The following is an 18,982-nucleotide window of genomic DNA, read 5'->3' as shown; positions in this document are numbered from 1 at the left end:
CTCAAGAAAAATAACAAAGTTGGAGGTATCATGCTACTTGATATCAAACTATACTACAAGTCTATAGTAATCAAAACAGCATGGTACTGGCATAAAAACAGACACATAGCCCCAGCTATGTGGCTCAGTTGGTTGGAGCATTGCCCATACAACAAAAGGCTGTGGGTTTGATCACTTATTAGTGCACATACCTAAGCTGTGGGTTCAATCCCTGGTCGGGGTGATGTTTCTCTCTCACATCGACATTTCCCTCTCTGTCTCTTTCTCCCTTCCTCTTTCTCTAAAATCAATAAAAACATATCCTTGAGTGAGGATTAAAAAAAAAAAACAGACACATATATCAATGAAAAAGAACAGAGAGCCCAGAAATAAACCTGTGCCTATATGGTCAATTAATATATGGCAAAGGAGGCAAAAGCATACAATGGGGCAAAGACAATCTATTCAATAAGTAGTGTTGAGGAAATTGCTGATACATGGGAAAAAATGAAAATAGACCACCTTCCTATACCACATACAAGAATAAACTGAAAATGGATTGAAGACGTAAATGTAAGACATGAAACTAGAAAACTTCTAGAAGAAATCACAGGCAGTAAAGTCTTGACATTTCTTTTAACAATATTTTTTTCTGATATAACTCTTCAAACAAGGGAAACAAAATAAAAAGAAACAAAAGGGACTATATCAAACTAAAAAGTTTTGCACAGCAAACTATCAACAAAATAAAAAGACAACCTAAGGAATGGAAGAAGACCTTCACCAATACATCTGATAAGGGGTTAGTATCCAAAATTTATAAAGAACTCATACCACACCAAAAAAAAAAAAACAAAAAACAACCCCTAAACAATCCAATTAAAAAAATGGGCAGAGACCTGAATAGACACCTCAAAAGAGGACATACAGATGGCCAAAAGACACACTCAACCTCACTAAATATCAGAGAAATGTAAATTAAAACCATGAGCTATCACCTCACACCTGTCAGGATGGCTATCATCAATAAATCAGCAAACAACAAGTGTTGGCAAGGGTGTGAAAAGGAAACCCTCATGCACTGTTGGTGGGAATGCAAATTGGTGCAGCCACTATGGAAAACTGTAGAGTTCCTCAAAAAATTAAAAATGCAGCTGCCTTATGACCCAGTGATTCCACTTTCAGGTACATATCTGAAGAAACCCCAAACAGTAATTTAAAAGAATATATGCACCCCTATATTCAGTGCAATGTTATTTATAATAGCCCAAGATATGGCAGCAACAAAGTGCCTATCAATAGAGAAGTAGGAAAAAAAACATGCTGTGGTACATGTACAGGATGGAATATTACTCAGCCATAAAAAAAAAGGAATAAAATCTTACCATTTGCAACAGCATGGTGAACCTAGAGGGTATTATGCTATGTGAAATAAGTCAGACAGAGAAAGACAAATACAGTATTTTACTTATATATGGAATCTAAAGAACAAAATAAATGAACAAACAAAAATGAAAACAGATTCATAGATACAGAAAACAGACTGATGGTTGCAAGAAGGAGGGGGGTTGGGATTTGGGTGAAAACTTTGGAGCAATTAAGTACAAGTAGGTAGTTACAAAATAGCCACAGGGATGTAAAGCAGAGCCCAGGGAGTATAACATTGTAATAACTATGTATGGTGTTAGGCAGGTAATTGAAATATTGGAGGATCACTTTGTAAAGTATATGATTGCCTAACCAATATGCTGTACACCTGAAACTAATGCAAAATAATATTGAATGGCCATTGTAATTTTAAAATAAAATTAAAAAAAATAAAAAGAGCCAGGTTTCTGAGAGGAAAAGTAATAATGGCAACATTTATTGAGCATTTACTGTGTGACAAGCACACGTGGTCCTTGAGACCACCCTGAGGTACATACTGCTGTTGTCTCCTTTGCATAGTTGAGGAAGCCAGGGCACAAGGAGGGGACTGACTTGCCCAAGTCAGGCAGCAGAGCTGAGACTTAAACCCAAGCAGTCTGACTGAAATTCATACTCTTGGGCCTGATTTTTGTTTCCAATGGTCTGGCTTTGAATTTCAAGAGTCAAGGGATGGTCCTCACCCCGGCCTCCCCACTACTCCATCCACAGCCGGGTCAGGGGTGGCCTGCGAGGAGAATCAAGGAGGAGGGACTTGGAGGTGAAAGGTCAGACACACACACACACACACACACACACACACACACACACACACTCTAAACATACTCTTGTGAGAGTTCCTGGTACACAGTGCGGGGCTCATCCAGTTTCTGTTGGACAGCTGCTTGGCAGCATCAAAGGGTCCAGAGAAGGAAAGAGAGAGACTTCCTAAAGGGTAGGTCAGAAGGTCACCAGAGAGACAGACTGTGGGGGAGGGGAGGTTGCAGGCACAGGGTTGGCGCTGTTGACAAGGGAAGGAAGGGAAGTTGAGTCCTGGAGAGGATGCTAGATATGCTCCTCTGTGTTCTGGGCTGGCCAGGGGTCGCTGTTTCGGGAGGCATCCGCGGCTCAGAGGAGTGAATCTGCCTCCTGTGTTCTCCGTGATTCAGAACCTCAACCTCGCCCCTTAAGTCCTCCTTTAGCACTGGCCCCCTCCTGCTCAAACAGCTGCCATGGTTCCCCATTACCGGCACTACAGAGTCCTTGCTTGGGCCCGAGGAGAGCCCGCAATCAGCGTGGGGACCTGGGCTGGGCTGGGCTGGAGAGGCAGTCAGGGTCGCGGGCTCAGAGACGGGGCAGCGGTGACAGCACAGTGTTTTTCCTGGGACCCTGCACGGGGAGGTGTGCGGGCTGGAGCCAGGCCAGGCGCTGGAGGGTCACTGAGGGCCCGCGCCCAGCGGCTGCACCCGCAGCCACAGCCCGCCCTCTGCTCGCAGGATGAGCTCGGGCTTCCTGCGCGGCTCCGCCTGGTCCGGCAGGACGCGGAAGCGCAGCAGCGTGAGCGCCAGCACCGCCTTCATCTCGGCCATGGCGAACGCCTGCCCGATGCAGTTCCTGCGGGCGGGCGGGCGGGAGTGGGAGCTCAGACCTCGCCCGGGACCCGACCCTGGACCCCCATCCCCGCCCGCAGCGGTGGAGAAGGGGCTCTAACCGAGCCGGGGACCCCCGAGCGGCCTGGGACAGGCCCTGGCTCCAGCCCCGACCTCAGACCAGCGCACAGCGGAAAGGGGCTGTGGCGCAGCGGGGTCCCCTCCTTGGACCCACCCAACCCCCTTTCCCCAGACCCTTACCCGTAACCTACCCGCCGGAGGGAAGGGTAGGAGAGCCAGAACTAACAGTCTCCTATTTTCCCCCTTCCCCGCCCCCACTGCCGGGCCTGGGATCTCAGTCCCAGGTCCCCGGCCCCATCACCCACCTCCTGCTGCCCTCACCTGGGCCCGGCCGAGAAGGGAATGAAAGCCAGAGGTGACCTCTTCGGGGCGGTTTCCGGGTCGAAGCGGAAGGGGTTATAGACCTGGGGGGAGGCCGAGACGGGGCCGCTGGGTGGGGTCTCCCAGGACAGCCTGTCTTGGGGAGGCAGGTGTGTGTGATGGGGGGCAGGGGTGTTTGGTTTGCCAGGTCAGGACCCTGCTCCCTCCCCTCGGTCTCCCAAGGCGAGGGGACAAGGATGAGGGGAAGCGGGAGGCAGCACCTCAGGGTCCGGCCACACGGATGGGTTGTGATGGGTCCCAAAAATACTGATAGCGCAGATAACACCTGTGGGAGAGGAGGGGCCAGTCAGGGCAAGAGGACCCTCCAGCCAGACGGGCCCCTCCTTCTGCCGCGGTGGCCCCTCCCCCTGCCACCGCCAGCACCTTTGGGGATGACCCTGCCATCAGGGAGCGTAATGTCCTGGGTACAGCTGCGGGAGATCATCGTGACTGGGGGGTGCAAGCGCAGACTCTCCTTGATGCACATGGTCAGGAAGGGCAGCTGGGCCAGGTCGTCCCTAAGGAACACCCCCAACAGTTGTCCCCGGAGCAAAACCAGAGACCTCCCCCGGCTCCCCGCCCCGCCCTCAGCTCGATGAGGTCCACTCCGTCTAACAAAATAAATTCCAGATGGATCAAATGTCTCCAAACTCCTTGCGTACATTAAATATATACAGCTTTCTGCATGACAGTCATACCTCGACAGAGCGGTGTAAAATAAAAAAGAATAGAAACTCTTTGGCACAGAAGTACCAGAGAACGTCTGGCTGGGTATTTTCCGAAGCTTCTGAGCAAAACACAACAGGTGAAGGCCAACCATAAAGAGGTTTGCAAATTTGCAAAAAAATATTTAGGGCAACAGAACAAAATCAAAGGCAAATAAGTAAGAAAGAACCCCAGATGCAATACTTTACTCTAGCACCGCACTAGAGAGAGGTGCTAATGCAGTTAGGCAAGGGGAAAATGGAGGGTAACGTAATTTGAAGTGAGGGGGTAAATTGCTGTTTTTGGCATACACTGATTTCATACTGAGAAAACACAAGAGAATCCACTGGAAAGCTTGTATAAACATTGAAGACCCAGGGGCTGAATTATCTTTCTTTAATTCGCTTCTTTCCGTGTGGCGGTTTAAATTTTTCACAGCCGATGTATGTTAACTGGTTCAAATTGGAAAGTTACGAAGCACCGCCCCTGCGAGGACTGGACACGCAGGCAGGCGTTCAAGGAAGCTGCTCCGAGGGTGGGAATTGAGAAGGAAGTTTGTTTGCCTTATAAAGTCTTTTGCACTCTTTTCTTTTTAACTAAGTGCATCATTGTGTTTGCAGCCTTGGTGGAAAAAGCATGAAATCTTTTCTCCACCTCACAGGACTGCTGTGCTAAGCAAAGGCTCACGTGGGGAACATTCCCTCCCACTTGCCGGCCCAGCCTGATGCCTCTTCACCATCCCCTCGGCCCTGGCCTCGCTCAGGCCCCAGAATCTCCCCCCTGGGCGCCCACACCATAGCTTGTCCTCTCCAGTGTGTCTGCCACACTAGCCCCAGACAGATCTCCCCAATACCACATCTGACCTGTCTGCTCAAACACCCCAGGGGTTCCTCATTCTCCTTGGGTTAAATGGCAGCCATCAAAGTTGCTTTCAAAGCCTTCCACATTTCTCTCTCTCTCTCCCCCACCTTCCTTCCCTCTCCCTTCTCTCTCTCCCTCTGCCCCTCTCCCCAACTCTTTCGCTTTGCCCACGCTGTGTTTTGGGGTTTTGTTTTTTTTTTGTCTTTTAATCTAAGTACACCCAAAATGCATGCCAATATCTACTGATCAGCATTCAGGGGCTCAGCTGACACACACTCTCCACCCTCAGCCCTGCCCACCTTGCTGGTGAGCCCAGCCCTGCCCGTTTGGACTGGGCGTGTCCTGAGCCCAGACTATTCCCCTCAGCCTGGGAGCCTGGAAGGCAAAGGCTTGCTCTGGCCCCTTCCTCGGTCTCCAGGACACGGGATGGGCCTTGGAAGGATTGGAGGTGGGAAGGCAGTGTGGCAGTGATTGTTGAATAGGGGCGGGATGGAGGAAGACTCAGGCCTTCCTAGACAGGGGTTGAGAGACTTTAATCCCTACGAGCTCCCTGTGAATCCTGGAATAAACAGTATGGGAGGATTAGGAGGCAGGAGACACGCAAATATCCAGGGAGTGAAGATATTTGGGAAAACGTGATTTCAGAGAGAAAAGGAAGGGCGTGAAGGGAAAGTTCACTTACAGATTACGTGCTAAGTGACATCACCTGCCCTTGCACAGTGTCACTAATTCAGCAGCCCAGATCTTCCTGTCCCCAAAGCTGGCAAATGTCCCCCTGCTATCCAGGCTGGATGCCAGGCCCTGCCTCTGCGCTCTGCTTCCATCCCCTCTAAAGGGGATGATGGGATGACTGAATGCCACGCTCCCCAACAACAAAGCTCCTCCCTCCTCCCCGCTGGGGAGCAGAGCCAGTGCCGGGGGCGGGGCTCAGGAAGAGCCAGGAGAACCTGCACTCACCACTGGATCTCTTGAGGCTCCCGGTCCCCCAGGAGCTGTTGCACCTCCTGCCGGCAGCGCTCCTGGTATTCCGGGTGCCTTGCCAGGTTGTACAGGGCCCAGGAGAGGCCGCTGGCTGTGGTGTCATGGCCTGAGGGGCAGTCAGACACCTTATGTTAAGGGGCAGTCAGAGACCCTTCTGTGAAGGCCCTCGGGGAGGGCAGGGCGGGTCGGGCGGGATGGGGTGCTGCCACCAGCCAAGTCCCTGGATGGAGAGACCCACCCCCTCTGTGGTCCCTCACCGGGACCCTTACCCTCAAACATGAAGGTATCAGCCTCGGCTCGGATGTCCTCGTCTGATAACCTCTTCCCATCTTCATCCTGGAGAGAAAGCAAGGCTCCCCAAATCACACCAGCTCTGAGGGCCTTGAGACATTTCCCGGAGCTCCATCGTTCATTCAGAAACCTGAGCCCACACTACACACCCAGGTCTCCCTGCCCCCTCTCCGCAAAGGCCCCAGCCTCAGGCCTCCTCCTTGGCCTCATTGCCTCCAGTAGGGGGATCAAGGACCCTGAGTGTTTTCCTGTCTCTATGTGATGACGGCTTCCTGATAGAAAAAAGTTACTGGCAACCTGTGTTATACGTGATTAAACTGCCTTGGAAGTTGTGCAGGGAGCGTTGCTGCAGAACCAGTCGCTCACGGAGGAAAGTGGTAAATCCAGAGACTATCTTCCCGGGAGGTAAGGAACGGGCTCTCAATCTGTAGAACCTGTAAACTTTGCCCTTAAAGGATTTGTTTATGATCCAAAGCAATAACAATCTCTCTCCCCTCCCCTCCCCACCACAGGGAGGAAAGTGCAGATGTGTCAGCTCATTTATACAAGTTCCAAGGTTCAAATTGCACGGGTAAGTACCTCTCCTATGACACAAGCAGGGCTGCATGTCCAGGTGAAAGCATCATGCAGCCCTCAGAGGAACTTGGGAAGGGGAAGCAGAGCTACATTTCGGCTCCGGCCACAGTAACTGCGACGAGGAATGAATGGGCTGCTCCGATCCACGGTTCCGATGAAAACCTCAGGCCCTTGACATGGTCAGACTTAGCGATCCCCTACAGACTGCACTGCACACAGTCGTCTCTAGAACTAATCTCTGACTCACTCCTCCCTTCCTCAAGCACCCGCCATGGCTCCCCAGTGCCCTCTGCAGCAAATCCATTTTTCGGTGTGAGGCGTGGCTGGTGTGGCTCAATGGTGGAGTGCTGGCAAAACAGGAGGTTGCTGGTTCGATTCCTGGTCAGGGCACAGGCCTGGGTTGCAGACCAGTCCCTGGTTGAGGGTGTGCGATTAATGTTTCTCTCACCCATTGATATTTCTCTCCTTCTCTTTCTCCCTTCCTTCCTCTCTCTAAAATAAATAAATAAAATCTTTTAAAAAGCCCTGGCTGGTATGGCTAAGTGGACTGAGCGCCGGACTGAGAAGCAAAGTATTACCGCTTCAACTACCATTCAGGGCACATGCTGGGTTGCTGGCCAGTCCCTGGTTGAGGGTGTGTGATTAATGCTTCTCTCACATATTGATGTTTCTCTCCCTCTCTTTCTCCCTCCCTTCCTCTCTCAAAAAAACATTAATAAATAAAAATATTTTTTCTTCAATCTGACATTTGAATTCAAGGTCGGCTCTACCTCTTTAATTCAGATGCCAGATAAGCCCACCTTGGTCAGCAGGAGCACATCGATGAAATCCAAAGTCTTGGTCTTAGCCTTGGCTTGCAGAAAGTCATCAACATCCTGATCGGGGAGGGTGCGGCGCCGCTCCTGGATGACAGCGTCTGTGAAGCCGTGCACCAGGCGGCAGGCCTGACGGAAGCGCTGTCCCTCACGGGTGAGGTGGTATAGGAAGTCCACATGCTGGTAGAGCTGATCATGCCGTTTGGTCACGAGGGCACTGAGCTCCAAGATGGCGGCGATGTATTCACTGGACCTCCTGTATGAGGAGGGCAGGTAGGGGAGCAACAGCTTAGCTCAGTGAAGCCCTAGGTGGACCTCCCACCAGAAGCCAGGAGCAACCTCCCCTTGGGGAACTGATTGTCCAGGAACAGATGGCCCCACACATCCACGGAGGGGAGAATCCAGGAGACACAACCCTGTAGATTTTCTTCTCTCCCTGCACCCTGTTGCTGTGGGCCGTCTCCATGTCCCAGGCACCCAGAGCACAGCTCTGACACCGCGCTTCCCTCCTCTCTCTCCAGCCCGGTACCTCCCCTCTCTATCCCAGATGTCCCACCAGCTCAGACTCCATCCTCTCCCAACTGGTCAATGGGCCCAGCCCCCGCGCTCACCCCCTTGCATTCAATGCCACCACCATTTTGGTGTCTACACAACAGTTGGGCATCTCTAGAGTCAGATGTCCAAGCTCAGTTTTGGCCACAACACTCATCTGCTCAAATGCCTGCCATGGCTCCCATGAAACCTCAGGATACAGTTCATACCTCTTTGCCTGGCTTTTTAATGGCCCAAATACCTAACACCTGCTAAGTCCTCTAACTTCATTTCCAAGATGTCTCCTCACTGGTACACACATTCTGCTCATTCTAACCTCCTGGCCTTTAGCATACATTTCTACCTACCTGAGAGGATCACGCTTTCTCTTTCCCTGTCCTTGTCCCTCAATATCCAGCTCTGACCCAGCTCCTCCAGGAAGGCCCTGGTGATTGTCCTGGTCAGTCTTCCCTCCATCTACTCCCTTGGGTCTATGGTTCATGTTCCCAGGCTCTGGACAGAGACTCACTCCTGGCAATTGCTGTCAAAACTGAAGACACATTTCTGCAGACTGTCCAGGGTCATGAGGCTGATGTGTTCAAACATGTCCAGGCGGGTGTGGCCCTCCGAGGCCAGGCGCTGCCACTTGGCCTGGACAGAGAAGGAGACAGAGCTATGCCTTCCCTGAGCCCTTTTGCCAGCACAACCACCAGCGTGGCCTCCCCCGACCCTGTCTGTTGGTCCTCTGTCCCAGGTGCCCATCCCCGGGGAGGACCAGGTGTGAGTCGGAGTGGAATCTGTTACTCTTAGCACATGGGGACTCTATGGCGGGGAGTCAGAAGACTTGGGTCCACAGTTCAGCTCTGCTTCTTGTGTTCTGTGTTCCTTTAGTCTACTTTTTGCCCTCCTCTCGGCTCCACCTGCCAAATCTTGAGTACTAGTTCAACAGACCTCCTTAGGTGTCAAATGAACCAGGTTGGAATCCCAGATCCACTTGTTAACTCACTTGATAGACGGGTGAACGTGGGCAAGCCTTCTAACCAACATGAGACTCAATGTCATCATTCACGATGGGGAAAAAGGATTTATTTCTACCTCACAGAGTTGTGAAACTTAAAGACAACGTATGTAATGGAATTGGCACATGATTTCTGGCATACAGTATGTACTCAGTAAGTGTAAGCGTTCACCATCTTTGCTGTTATCAGTTGATTAGGAAAATGTCCCTTGATTAGGAAGGCTGCGTAACCTTCCATGGTTGCTGAGCACCCCTGCACATTCTGATAAAGAGGCCTAAAATGTGTGGCCCTGGTGTTCTTTACCTCAGCCCTCTCTCACAGCTGTGTTTGCAGCAAAAACCTTGAGGGATGAGGTAATGTCTTCCCTGGACAAGTATCAGGCTTTCTTCTGATTGCTTTAAAAGTTACAGAGACCCTCGACTTAGCGCCACTCCCCACCCCCTCTAATGCAACGTACTGCAGGAGCAGGCATCCACTTAAGCCTCCCTGTGTCATGGCCTGAGATTTGGCGACTTGGAGAAAGAATGCAAACCCATAGAAGCACATGCAGTTTGCTGTGCCATGAGTAATAAACTGTCCTTGCCTCTGACCCAGGAGTCTCATGTCTTCTGGCAGAATCCACAAAGCTGCAACAAGCTCCCGTGTCAGCTTGCAAGTTCGGAAGAATCCCAGGCACGTCACAGAACCCTACCCCCAGTTCTTCACTTCCCTATGAATATCCACGTTCTTTGCAATGCAATTTTTTCAGCAACTTCCATTAGGAGTTGGAGCCTGTTGCACTCCCCTTTAATTCTGTGCGGGTCTTTTGACTTGCTTTCACCAATAGACTGGTGAGAGTGAGGAGGCGGTGATCCTAAGCCTAGATCTTGGGAGGCATTGCGGCTTGCTCTCAGTTTCTTGGAACCCTGCCTGTGCCATGTGAACACACTGAGACGCCCAAGAAGGAGAGGTAGAGAGAGAGACTCCCATGGAATGAAGTCCAGTTGTGCCAGCTGAGACCATCCTAGGTCATCGTGCGGCCAGCCAAGCCCCAATCAGGTGAACGGACACAGCCCAGGACAGCGAAGCTGCCCACAGCTGATCACGGGCACATGAATAACGCCGTCCACGTCCAGGAGACCCAGCCAACTGGCTCACAGACTTGTGGACAATCATAAGCCCTTATTGTTTTGAAATGGTTTGTTACTTAGCAATCGCTACTGTGCGATATTCATTGTGATCATCAGCCATGACTTAGGACTCCAAGGCTTCTGTGAGGGAAACAGAGAAACGAATGCCTTCTGAACACAGACTGTGTATCAGGAATAACATAATGGCTGCATTATGTTATCTTGGTTGCCTACAAAATGACGACCATTATTCCAATTTTACAGCTGAGGAAGCTGAGGCTCAGAAAGGAAGAGCAATGGCCCTAGAACCACCCACAGGCGCCATAATTCCAGATGAGACGCCTCTGAGCCCCATTGCCACCAAGTCTCCAGGTGCGACCCTGAATTCAAGAGACTCACGTGCATGATATTCACGCTGTCATTGAAAATCTTCATGTAGGGCTTGAGGATGTTAAAGTGGAAGGCGGGTGTCAGCAGATGGCGATGGCTGCTCCACTTGTCACCGGCACTCAGCAGTAGCCCATCCCCTAGTAAGGGCGGCCACAGGGAATGGGTGGGGCAGGGCCTTCCCCTGGTCCCCCAAGGGTGTCCCATTGCCCATCGCCCTCAGTTACTCACCCAGCCAGGGCTCCAGGAATCTGTAGAAGACCCTATCCTTGGGCACGATGGAGGCTGACATGAATGAAGACCATCAGAGGCCATGCAGAGGGGAAGGAGAGGGGCTTTTGGAGGGGGAGGAGGCACCCAACGTAGCAGAATGGGACGAGAGCAAAGGAAAAAGCGAGGAAGGGGGAGGCGAGGGCCACGATGCAGAGCAGAGCAAAGGCAGAGCCCCAAGACACACCTCTACATGCTTAGACACACCCTTGCCATGGCACAACATGCCCAGCACACGTTGACATGGCTCCCACATGAACACAACATGTTCTACACACCTGGACACAACCCAGCACTCTACCAGGTGCCTTTACGGGGACCTCAGGCGCCCCATCGGCCCCCGCACTCTTTGACACCTGGGACCTCCGGCAAGGCTCCAACACGTGTCAGCATGTCCTGACATGGCTCCAACATGCATGGCACACCCTGACAAGGCGCAACACATTCTGACATGGACGCAAAGGCAATCTGACATGACCTCAATGTGTCCCACAGACGGCCCCAGGTAGGACTTAAATGTGGTCTCATTCGTGTCACAGATGTGGACCAGGTGTGACCCGGACATCCCCTATGACCTGCCTTGAACGACTCACATAAGGCCTCAGACATTTCTTAGAGGGACAAATCCAGAACATGGCCCAGACATGATCAGCAGCAAAACCAGACAATCTCAAATGGCATCTCACACAAGCACCAAACAGTCTCCGGCATGCCTCGAAAGTCACGGGCCACAGCTGAGCCCCAGACAGAGTGAGGCCGCCTCTGCTTGATCCCAGGAGAAAACAAACTTCAGCTATAACTAGGACACAGGGGGGGGACGTAAACGTGACCTGGCGTGGCCATGCAGAGGAGGTCACACAGGCACACAGCGTGCGCAACATGCATAGAGGTGGGGCAGAGGAGTGGTCCAGGGGCGACTGGGGCAGAGGCCTCTCAGTCGGTCTCTCCTGTCTGCAGCCGGGCCGCCTGCCAGCTGGAGGCAGCTCCAAGGCCACGGCAGTGAGCCGGCTGTGGCCAGAGGGGTGTCTACCTGGAGCAAAGAGCACAGGTCTGATGCAGGCGGGATGGAAGACGCGGATGACGGCGTGCCAGGGCCCCACCCACCAGCAGCACACATCCCCGTAGGTGCTCGCCAGGCCCTGTGTGTACAGGAGACCTTCCTCTGAGCTCCGAATCTGGAGAGGAACAAAGAGGGACCGATTCGCACTCCTCTGGGTGGCCAAAGGGAAGGACGTGCCGGACAGAGACCCAACCAGAGCCCCGCGAATCTTACCCAGCAGGTCATCCTCCTCCTGGCAGCCCTCCCCACACCCTTGACACAATGACAGGGTCTTTTCTCGTTGGGATTCGAAGCACAACATCCACCTGACTTCTCTTCTGTCCCCATTTTTCAGATAAGGAGACTGAGGGTCGGAACAATGAAGTCACTTGCCCACAGCCTCCCAGACAGTGGGCGCCCTGCGACCTGAGCCCTGAGCCCTGAGACCTGAGCCCAGGTCTGACTGCATCCAGGTCCTTAATTCTTCACTAGAGAACTTCTCTGAACTCCAAGGCCATAACTCGGAGAGCCCTACGTCTGCCAAGACTGGGCAATCCGAGTGGAGCGGCTGGAGGAGGAACTGGCCCACGCCAGGCAAACTGAAGTGGGTCCCGCAACTTCTCCTGGACCTGATGGGAATAAGCTCACTTTTCCATGGGGGTTGAGTTTCTGGGGTTCATCTTTACCAGCATGAGAGTGAAGAGATCACAGAGGAAAACAACTAAAAATGTGACGGCACCGTCCTGAGGACATTGTTTTGTCACCTGGTTCCAGCTGTGCCCGAAGCCAACCTTCATGGGTTTGACAGTGGATCGATTCCCTTCCTTTGCTTAGTCCACACAGGTTTCCGTTTCCACCACTCGGGACGGAAAGAAACCCCAGCAGCCAAGGAGAGCCCAGAGTCACCCAGAATTCTGATGTCAGAGCCAAGTTCTCTGTCCAATGCTGCCTTTTCTCCTGTCAGCCTGAGCTGTCTGGGGTTGAGAAAGGCAGAGAGCAATGGAAGGCATCCAGGCTGGAGTGGGCTTTCCTCAGAAAGGTTCCGAGCCCTCAGCCAGAGGGCAAGCAGTGAGAAGCGGATGAGCTACAGGGTAGAGTAGAGGGACCCGACGCACCACAGAAAGAGCAAGGCCTCGTTGCTCTGGGCCTCGGGGTCTGCGAGCAGGGGCAGGTCTGGGATGCGGGCCCCTGGGATGCCAGCAATGCCCACTGCATCACTCTCCGCTCTGCTTCTAAAAATCCTGACTCGTTGTCCCCAGACGCAGTCCCAGGCGCTGCTCCTGCAGGAGGCTTCCAGGCTGCCACCGCCCGCCTCTGGCCACGCCCTGACCACGCCTGGCAGGCGTCCCCCAGTCCCTACGCATCTCCTCAGGATTGGGAGCTCCTCCAGGACACACCCTTGTGGATCGGATTGAAGCCTGCTGGGGCCCCAGCGGTGCCCAGGACACCAGGGCAGAAGGCAGGCGGCCTTAGAGGGAGGAGGTAGCGAGGTGCAGGGTGGATTCGAGAGGAAAAGAGGAAGGTGCTGCGAGAGAAGGGGGAAGAGGGCCGGGCGGCTGGGGCCTCAGAGAAACGTGGTGGGGAGGAGCGGGAAGCCTCCGCCGTGCCTCAGCACCCGCCACCATGAGCCCTGTGGGTACCTGAGGCGCTGGTGACAGCCCGGACCATGTCTGGGTGGCACAAAACGACGAGGGGGTAGATGGGGCCCTGCCATATCATAAACCCCTGGGGGTAGGTGGTGATCAGCCGAGTGAAGTCCCTCATGCCCTCTTCACTGTGGGTGACCTGGAGGCAAGGCAGGAGTGTCACTGCCACGGGGAACCTGTGGCCTCCGCCATGGACAGCGTATCGTCTGCATCTTGCAGGGATGAAGCACATCTGCGTCCTCCTGCTCCTTCCCTCTCAGAGCAGGGGGGCCCCCGGAGGCCGCCCCTCGCCCTCCGGGCGCACCCCCGGGCATGGGGAGAAGACACGCTCTCTGCCCGCAGAGAGGCCGGCCTTGGCTCAGAGAGATGGCTTTGTCTTGTCCTGGAAGTGGTTCCATCCTGGGGCTGGGGCCCACAGGGGAAGGTCCCCTGGGTGGGTTTGTGGGCAGCACAGAGGCCTGAGGACTTGTCCCTGAGTCTTGGTCCCATATCTCTTCATGTCCTGGCCGGTCCACAGGCCTTCAGGTTCTCCCGTGGAGCAGTGAGGCAGGCCCGGGACCTTCCAGCCCAGCAGACGCCAAGGGACAGGAGTGAACTCTGCTCATGGATCAGGAGGGTGGCTCCCCCCTTGAGCCACACCTGCCGGCCGAGCTGTGTGTACAGTGTGTCCTGTCAGGCTGCCTGTCTCTATATCTACCTACCTACCTGCCTACCTGTCTATCAGAGCGCATCCTTGCTGGCTCTAGTTCTTTCTTTTTAACCTACAGACACTCCCACCAATCCTGCTATTTAGAAATGAAGAAACTGTGGCCATGTCCCCCAAAAGGAGGAGGACGGGTCACCTGCCGGTGAGGCATCCCCTCCTGTCCCTCAGGATGCCCCAGCAGAGCCTGACAAATACCACAGGTGCTCCAGGCAGGTGATCATAAGTCGTCATCACCCCAGCGATCCGCTCCCTGGACCTCGAGAAGCCTGAGGGCAGGATTCCAAGCAAGTGATAAGACTGGTCCAGAGAGGGAGAGTGACTCAGCTGAGGTCATGCAGGAAGAGGGACTGGAGGAGAAAGAGTGACCAAGGCCAGCCCCCGCGGCTTAGCCCGCAGAGCCGGGGTGAGAATGGCTGCGACTTCCATTCCAAGACCCAGAATCGCGGGCAGCCTTCATGCTGTGCCAGGCAGTGTCCCATTGTGACTGTGGCTATAAGGAGCAGTAAAATCAAAGGAAGCCCTTCCCCAAGCTGCAGTTCCCGTCCCGGCCAGCAAAGGAAAGCCGGTCTGGGGAGAGGCGGGAGGCGGACACTCATCCCTCTGGCCTTCACCAAGGGAGGCGAAGGCAAAGTCATCACATAGGGGCTCAAATGTTTAGTGAGTGCTTGATGTATGCAGCCCCAGGACTGGGAACTGCAGACAGAATGTCTGCTGCCCAGCGCTGCCATCAAGTGGAGGGCCAGGTAATAAGTAATCAGACAATTAACGGTGTAATTAAGAAGGAGCGGGACCAAATCATAGGTCCAAGTCTGGGGCGTGGGTGGGGCCTTGAAGAGGGCTTCCAAAGAGACGCAAGTGGCCAGCGTTAATCAGGTTGTGCAACAGGCCCCTTGGCACATCTCAGGAGGGACGAGTAAGATAAGAGGAAGGTGTGCCAAGAAGGCGAGGGACGGGGAGCTGAGCCCTTGGGGGTGGGGGTGAGCAGAGCCAGGGAAGGGGCACAGTCGCAGCGAACACACCTTGGACAGCACCCTGAGGCGGTCTCAAGGCTGGCTGTGAACACTGGGAATGCCAGGGGACCCAGCTCTGTGCAACCTGCCCCGGGGGTCCCTCAAACGTGCACGGATCTGGGGGAGACAGGTAGGACGTGGGCCCCAGTGGGCTGTGGGGAAGGCAGGGGTGTGGGAAAGGCTTGGGATGACAGAGCGGAGGGATGAGTGAGGAAAGAGGGGCTCCTCTTGACCCCCCCTCGCTTCTCTGCTGCCCTTGGCCCCAGTCCAACCCCTGAGCCCCATTTCTAGCCCCTCAGGGAGCCCATCCACCTTGGTACCTAAGACTCATTTTGCTGCCCACACTCACCAGGCCCAGGTGACCCAGAAACCAGTTCCGCCGTGGGGGCTCTGGGAAACATCGGAGGCGGCAGCAGGTGTCGTAGAATCTGTAGGACCAGGCCAGGGCGCGGGCCAGGAGCCAGGAGGCCGCCAGCAGCAGCAGGAGTAGCCACGGGGAGGCCACCAGGGGCCCCAGTCCCAGCCAGGGCAGGCTCAGCTGCAGCATCCTGCAGGGCGGACAGAGGGGGCGCTCCTGAGGCCGAGGGGGGCAGTACCAGGTGAGCTCAGGGCAGAGACCCGCTCACAGGCAGAGGCAGATGTGTGAGGGACAGGGACACAGAGGGGCAGGCGGGTGCTGGGCCAGGGCAGGGAGGGCTCGGAGATGGGAGAATGGGGCTCAGGAGGGAAGGGAGACCCAGGGAAGTGCAGGGGGAGAGGGAGAGGAAGAGAGAGAGGGAGAGGAAGAGAGAGAGTCAGAGAGAGGGAGACAGGGAGAGAATCGAGTTTCATCACCCACTGTTACCCACTCTGCTCCCTGCCCAGCTGCGCTCTCTAGAGCCACCCCAGCCTCGAGCAACAGTCTTCCCCGCCCTGGACCAGGACCCCTTACCCCGAGACTAGCACCTTTTCCCTGGAGTGGCCAGTCCCACGCAAGCTCCTCTGCCACCTCCTGGGTAACCTTTGGCCCTGGTTTCTGAACTAGGGGAAGTTGACAGGGGTTGGACTAAACCAGCCAATCCCCAAATATTTGCTTACCTACACCCCGTTGGCAGTGGCCCAAAGAGAGGGTGTGGGAGGGGCTTATAGTGTTGTCAATATAGGCCGAGAACTAGCCGAGGGTCACACAGTGTGGACGCTGGATCCTCAGGACCTCTCAGCACGCCGCAGTGGAACGGGGACAAGACGGAGGGTAGACAAAGATGACTCTGGGCCTCCAGATGGACTGCCTTCCCTCCCCTCCCAAGACCAGGGTCTGGCAGGTCAAAGCTTGAACTTGATTGTTTAGTTGCCTGATAAGCCTCGTCCCACACGTCCCCCTGGCTCCTCTCTCCAGGCTGGGCCCAGTTCGTCATGCACAGCGTCTCAGCTCAGATTCCGGACACTCAGAGACAAGAGCTCCGTCCTCCAGGCTGCACAGCCTGACAGGAGTTAAGTCTTGCCTCCACGCAGGCCGGGCCCCAGCCGAGAGCAGCCTGGTGTGAACAGGAGCTCCCCGTGGGACTCAGGGGAGGAAGGGCCCAGTGGGGAGAGAGCCATAGGAGGCGAGGGGGTCAGTCTCAGCGGTCTTGACAAGGGGGAAGAGCTGGGAGGCCCCGAATGAGTTGACCCTGCTCCTGCTCTGACCACCGGCTCGGCCAACCCCTGTGGGAGCAGTCCCCCCTCTGGGATGCTGAGGGACGTTATGAGAGGGAGACAGAGGAAGGTTACACAGGAAGGAGGGAAGAAGGATCAGGAGCCCCCAACACAGATGGAGTGAAGGGAACGAGCTGGCAGCTAGTACTTGTGCTGATGCGTACACCACATAAAGTAGACCTACTCTGGACACACGACTGTGTGTACAGTGTGCCTCCTGTGTGCACGCTCCATCAAGCTACATCAGGCATGCCTACTGTGTGCCAAATACCTCAAAGAGTGTACCGACTTTGTGCCAGGTAAGTGTGTCTCCTGTGTGCTGGGCACCTCAAAGGGCACCTTACTCTTAGAGTGCCAGGAACTCTACATGAAGTGTGCCCACCGTGTGCCAGGTGCGCTGTATAAAGCACATCTGTGTGCCAGATGCTCTGCACAGAGTGTGCCTGCTGTGTACTGGGTAATTCAAAAAGTATGCCTACTCTATGTCAACTGCACTATGCAAAGTGTACCTACTATGCCAAGTGTGCTATATAAAATGCATCTGCTGTATGTCAAGCACGCTAATAAATACTGTCTACTGTATGCTGGGTATTGTGCATAAAGCATGTCTACTGGATGCTGGGTACTCCATATAAAGTACTTCTGTGCATCAGGTACACCACATAAAGGAAACCCACTGTGCCAGATGTTCTGCCTGCAAGGCGATGCCGCCTCCTGCCCTCAGCTCTCTGGGCCAGCGCCCTGGGGAACCGTGCAGAGAGGCCCAGGTGACAGCTCCCCGGCAGGGAAGACCCCTATTTCATGCAGCAAACCGAAGCTCAGAGAGGGCAAGACTCTAGCCCGCATTGCGGGGCTGGCAGGAGCCCGGGTGGGTCACACGCCCAGCCCAAGCCTTTCCCTGCGCTGTGCTGCTCCACCCCCGTGAGGAGGATCTGTGCCCTATTCATCAAGGGACATTCAGAGCGGTGAGCCCCAGGCAATGCGGTGCCTCCAGAGGGGAGAAAGCCTCTCAGTGGGCCTAGTGCTCCTCTCCTGGCCCTCCCTCGCTCCTGCGTGGAATTGCCCTGGGGAGTGGCCTCAGGTAAGGGAGGGCTTGAAGGACAGGGGTCCTGGGAGAGCCGCTGAACAGTGGAGAAAGGGGAAGACAGTCCCCCTGACACTGGAAAAATGTTGGGGAGGCTCCAAACCTCCCTGTCCCTCTCCCACTAAGTGGGGGATTCAGGTGGCTGGTCCTAGAGTCCTCAGTGAGGTGGGGTGCACCCTCACCCCAGAATCTCCTCCACTCCCCAGCGGCCGATTTCACCTGCTGGCAGGCCCATCCACAAGAGGGTAGTGGGCAAGGCCAGAGTACGATAAGCCACACAGAGGCCTGGGACACTTGGGAGAAAGGGCCCCAGGTGCCCAGAGCTTCTGCGAGCCTACTGCTTCCAGGAACGGGCAGGCAGCCTAGAGCAGGTGGCAACCCCTGCCAGCATTTGACAACATAAGTTGCAGAATCTGTTTTAAGCCCTTTAGGCATATTAGCCCTTACCTTTCGTTTCACAGAGGAGGAAATTGAGGCTGAATTCCCTTGGACTGACGTGTCCAAAGTCACACAGCTGGTAGAGCCAGACCGCGCACCAGACCTTATATACTGGTGCCCTGAACCGCTGAGCTGTGTGTGCTCTTCCTGCCTGTGTGTGGGCGTGTTGTCTGTGCCCCCGCCAGGGTGGTGGAAATGATGGAAAGAGACAAAGTATGTAAGACACTTACGAGAGAGGAAGGGCTCAAGCGATGCTAGTCATTCTTGTTGTTGTTGTTGTTAGTGGTGTGGTGTAATCATCCAGCAGCCCGGCAATATTACCCTCATGAGCCCATTTTTACACAAAAGGAAGCAGAGACGCAAGGAGGTGAAGCAACTTGCTCCAGCCTCACAGCAAATTTAGTCAACAGGATAGCAAAGCCTGGTA

The 18,982-nt window shown here is 54.5% G+C and overlaps 1 protein-coding gene across 5 annotated transcripts; it reads right to left on the bottom strand.

Moving 5' to 3' along the window:
• Positions 1 to 1,517: 1,517 nt before the first annotated feature.
• LOC129074942 (cytochrome P450 4F3) lies at positions 1,518 to 16,376 on the bottom strand. Of its 5 annotated transcripts, none has more exons than XM_054578836.1 (13): positions 16,305 to 16,376; positions 15,709 to 15,907; positions 13,638 to 13,782; positions 10,920 to 10,973; positions 10,701 to 10,828; positions 8,703 to 8,824; positions 7,628 to 7,898; positions 6,230 to 6,296; positions 5,937 to 6,066; positions 3,798 to 3,931; positions 3,635 to 3,699; positions 3,375 to 3,457; positions 1,518 to 2,772 (listed from the first exon to the last, which is right to left on the bottom strand). In XM_054578836.1, exons 2-13 carry the CDS (start codon positions 15,904 to 15,906, stop codon positions 2,352 to 2,354), a joined length of 1,818 nt encoding a protein of 605 aa, XP_054434811.1. In that variant the 5' UTR covers position 15,907; positions 16,305 to 16,376; the 3' UTR covers positions 1,518 to 2,351. The 5 variants fall into 5 exon arrangements, with proteins under 5 accessions (XP_054434811.1, XP_054434809.1, XP_054434808.1 ...); XM_054578834.1 differs by having other exon boundaries at positions 16,291 to 16,348; XM_054578833.1 differs by lacking the exon at positions 13,638 to 13,782 and adding an exon at positions 11,989 to 12,133 and having other exon boundaries at positions 16,291 to 16,348.
• Positions 16,377 to 18,982: the final 2,606 nt, after the last annotated feature.

This window comes from Pteronotus mesoamericanus, unplaced genomic scaffold (genome assembly GCF_021234165.1).
Source record: "Pteronotus mesoamericanus isolate MK-2021 breed Mesoamerican mustached bat unplaced genomic scaffold, CSHL_Meso_final contig_502, whole genome shotgun sequence".
Taxonomy (NCBI): domain Eukaryota; kingdom Metazoa; phylum Chordata; class Mammalia; order Chiroptera; family Mormoopidae; genus Pteronotus; species Pteronotus mesoamericanus.
This window is presented reverse-complemented; position numbering and strand designations above follow the sequence as displayed.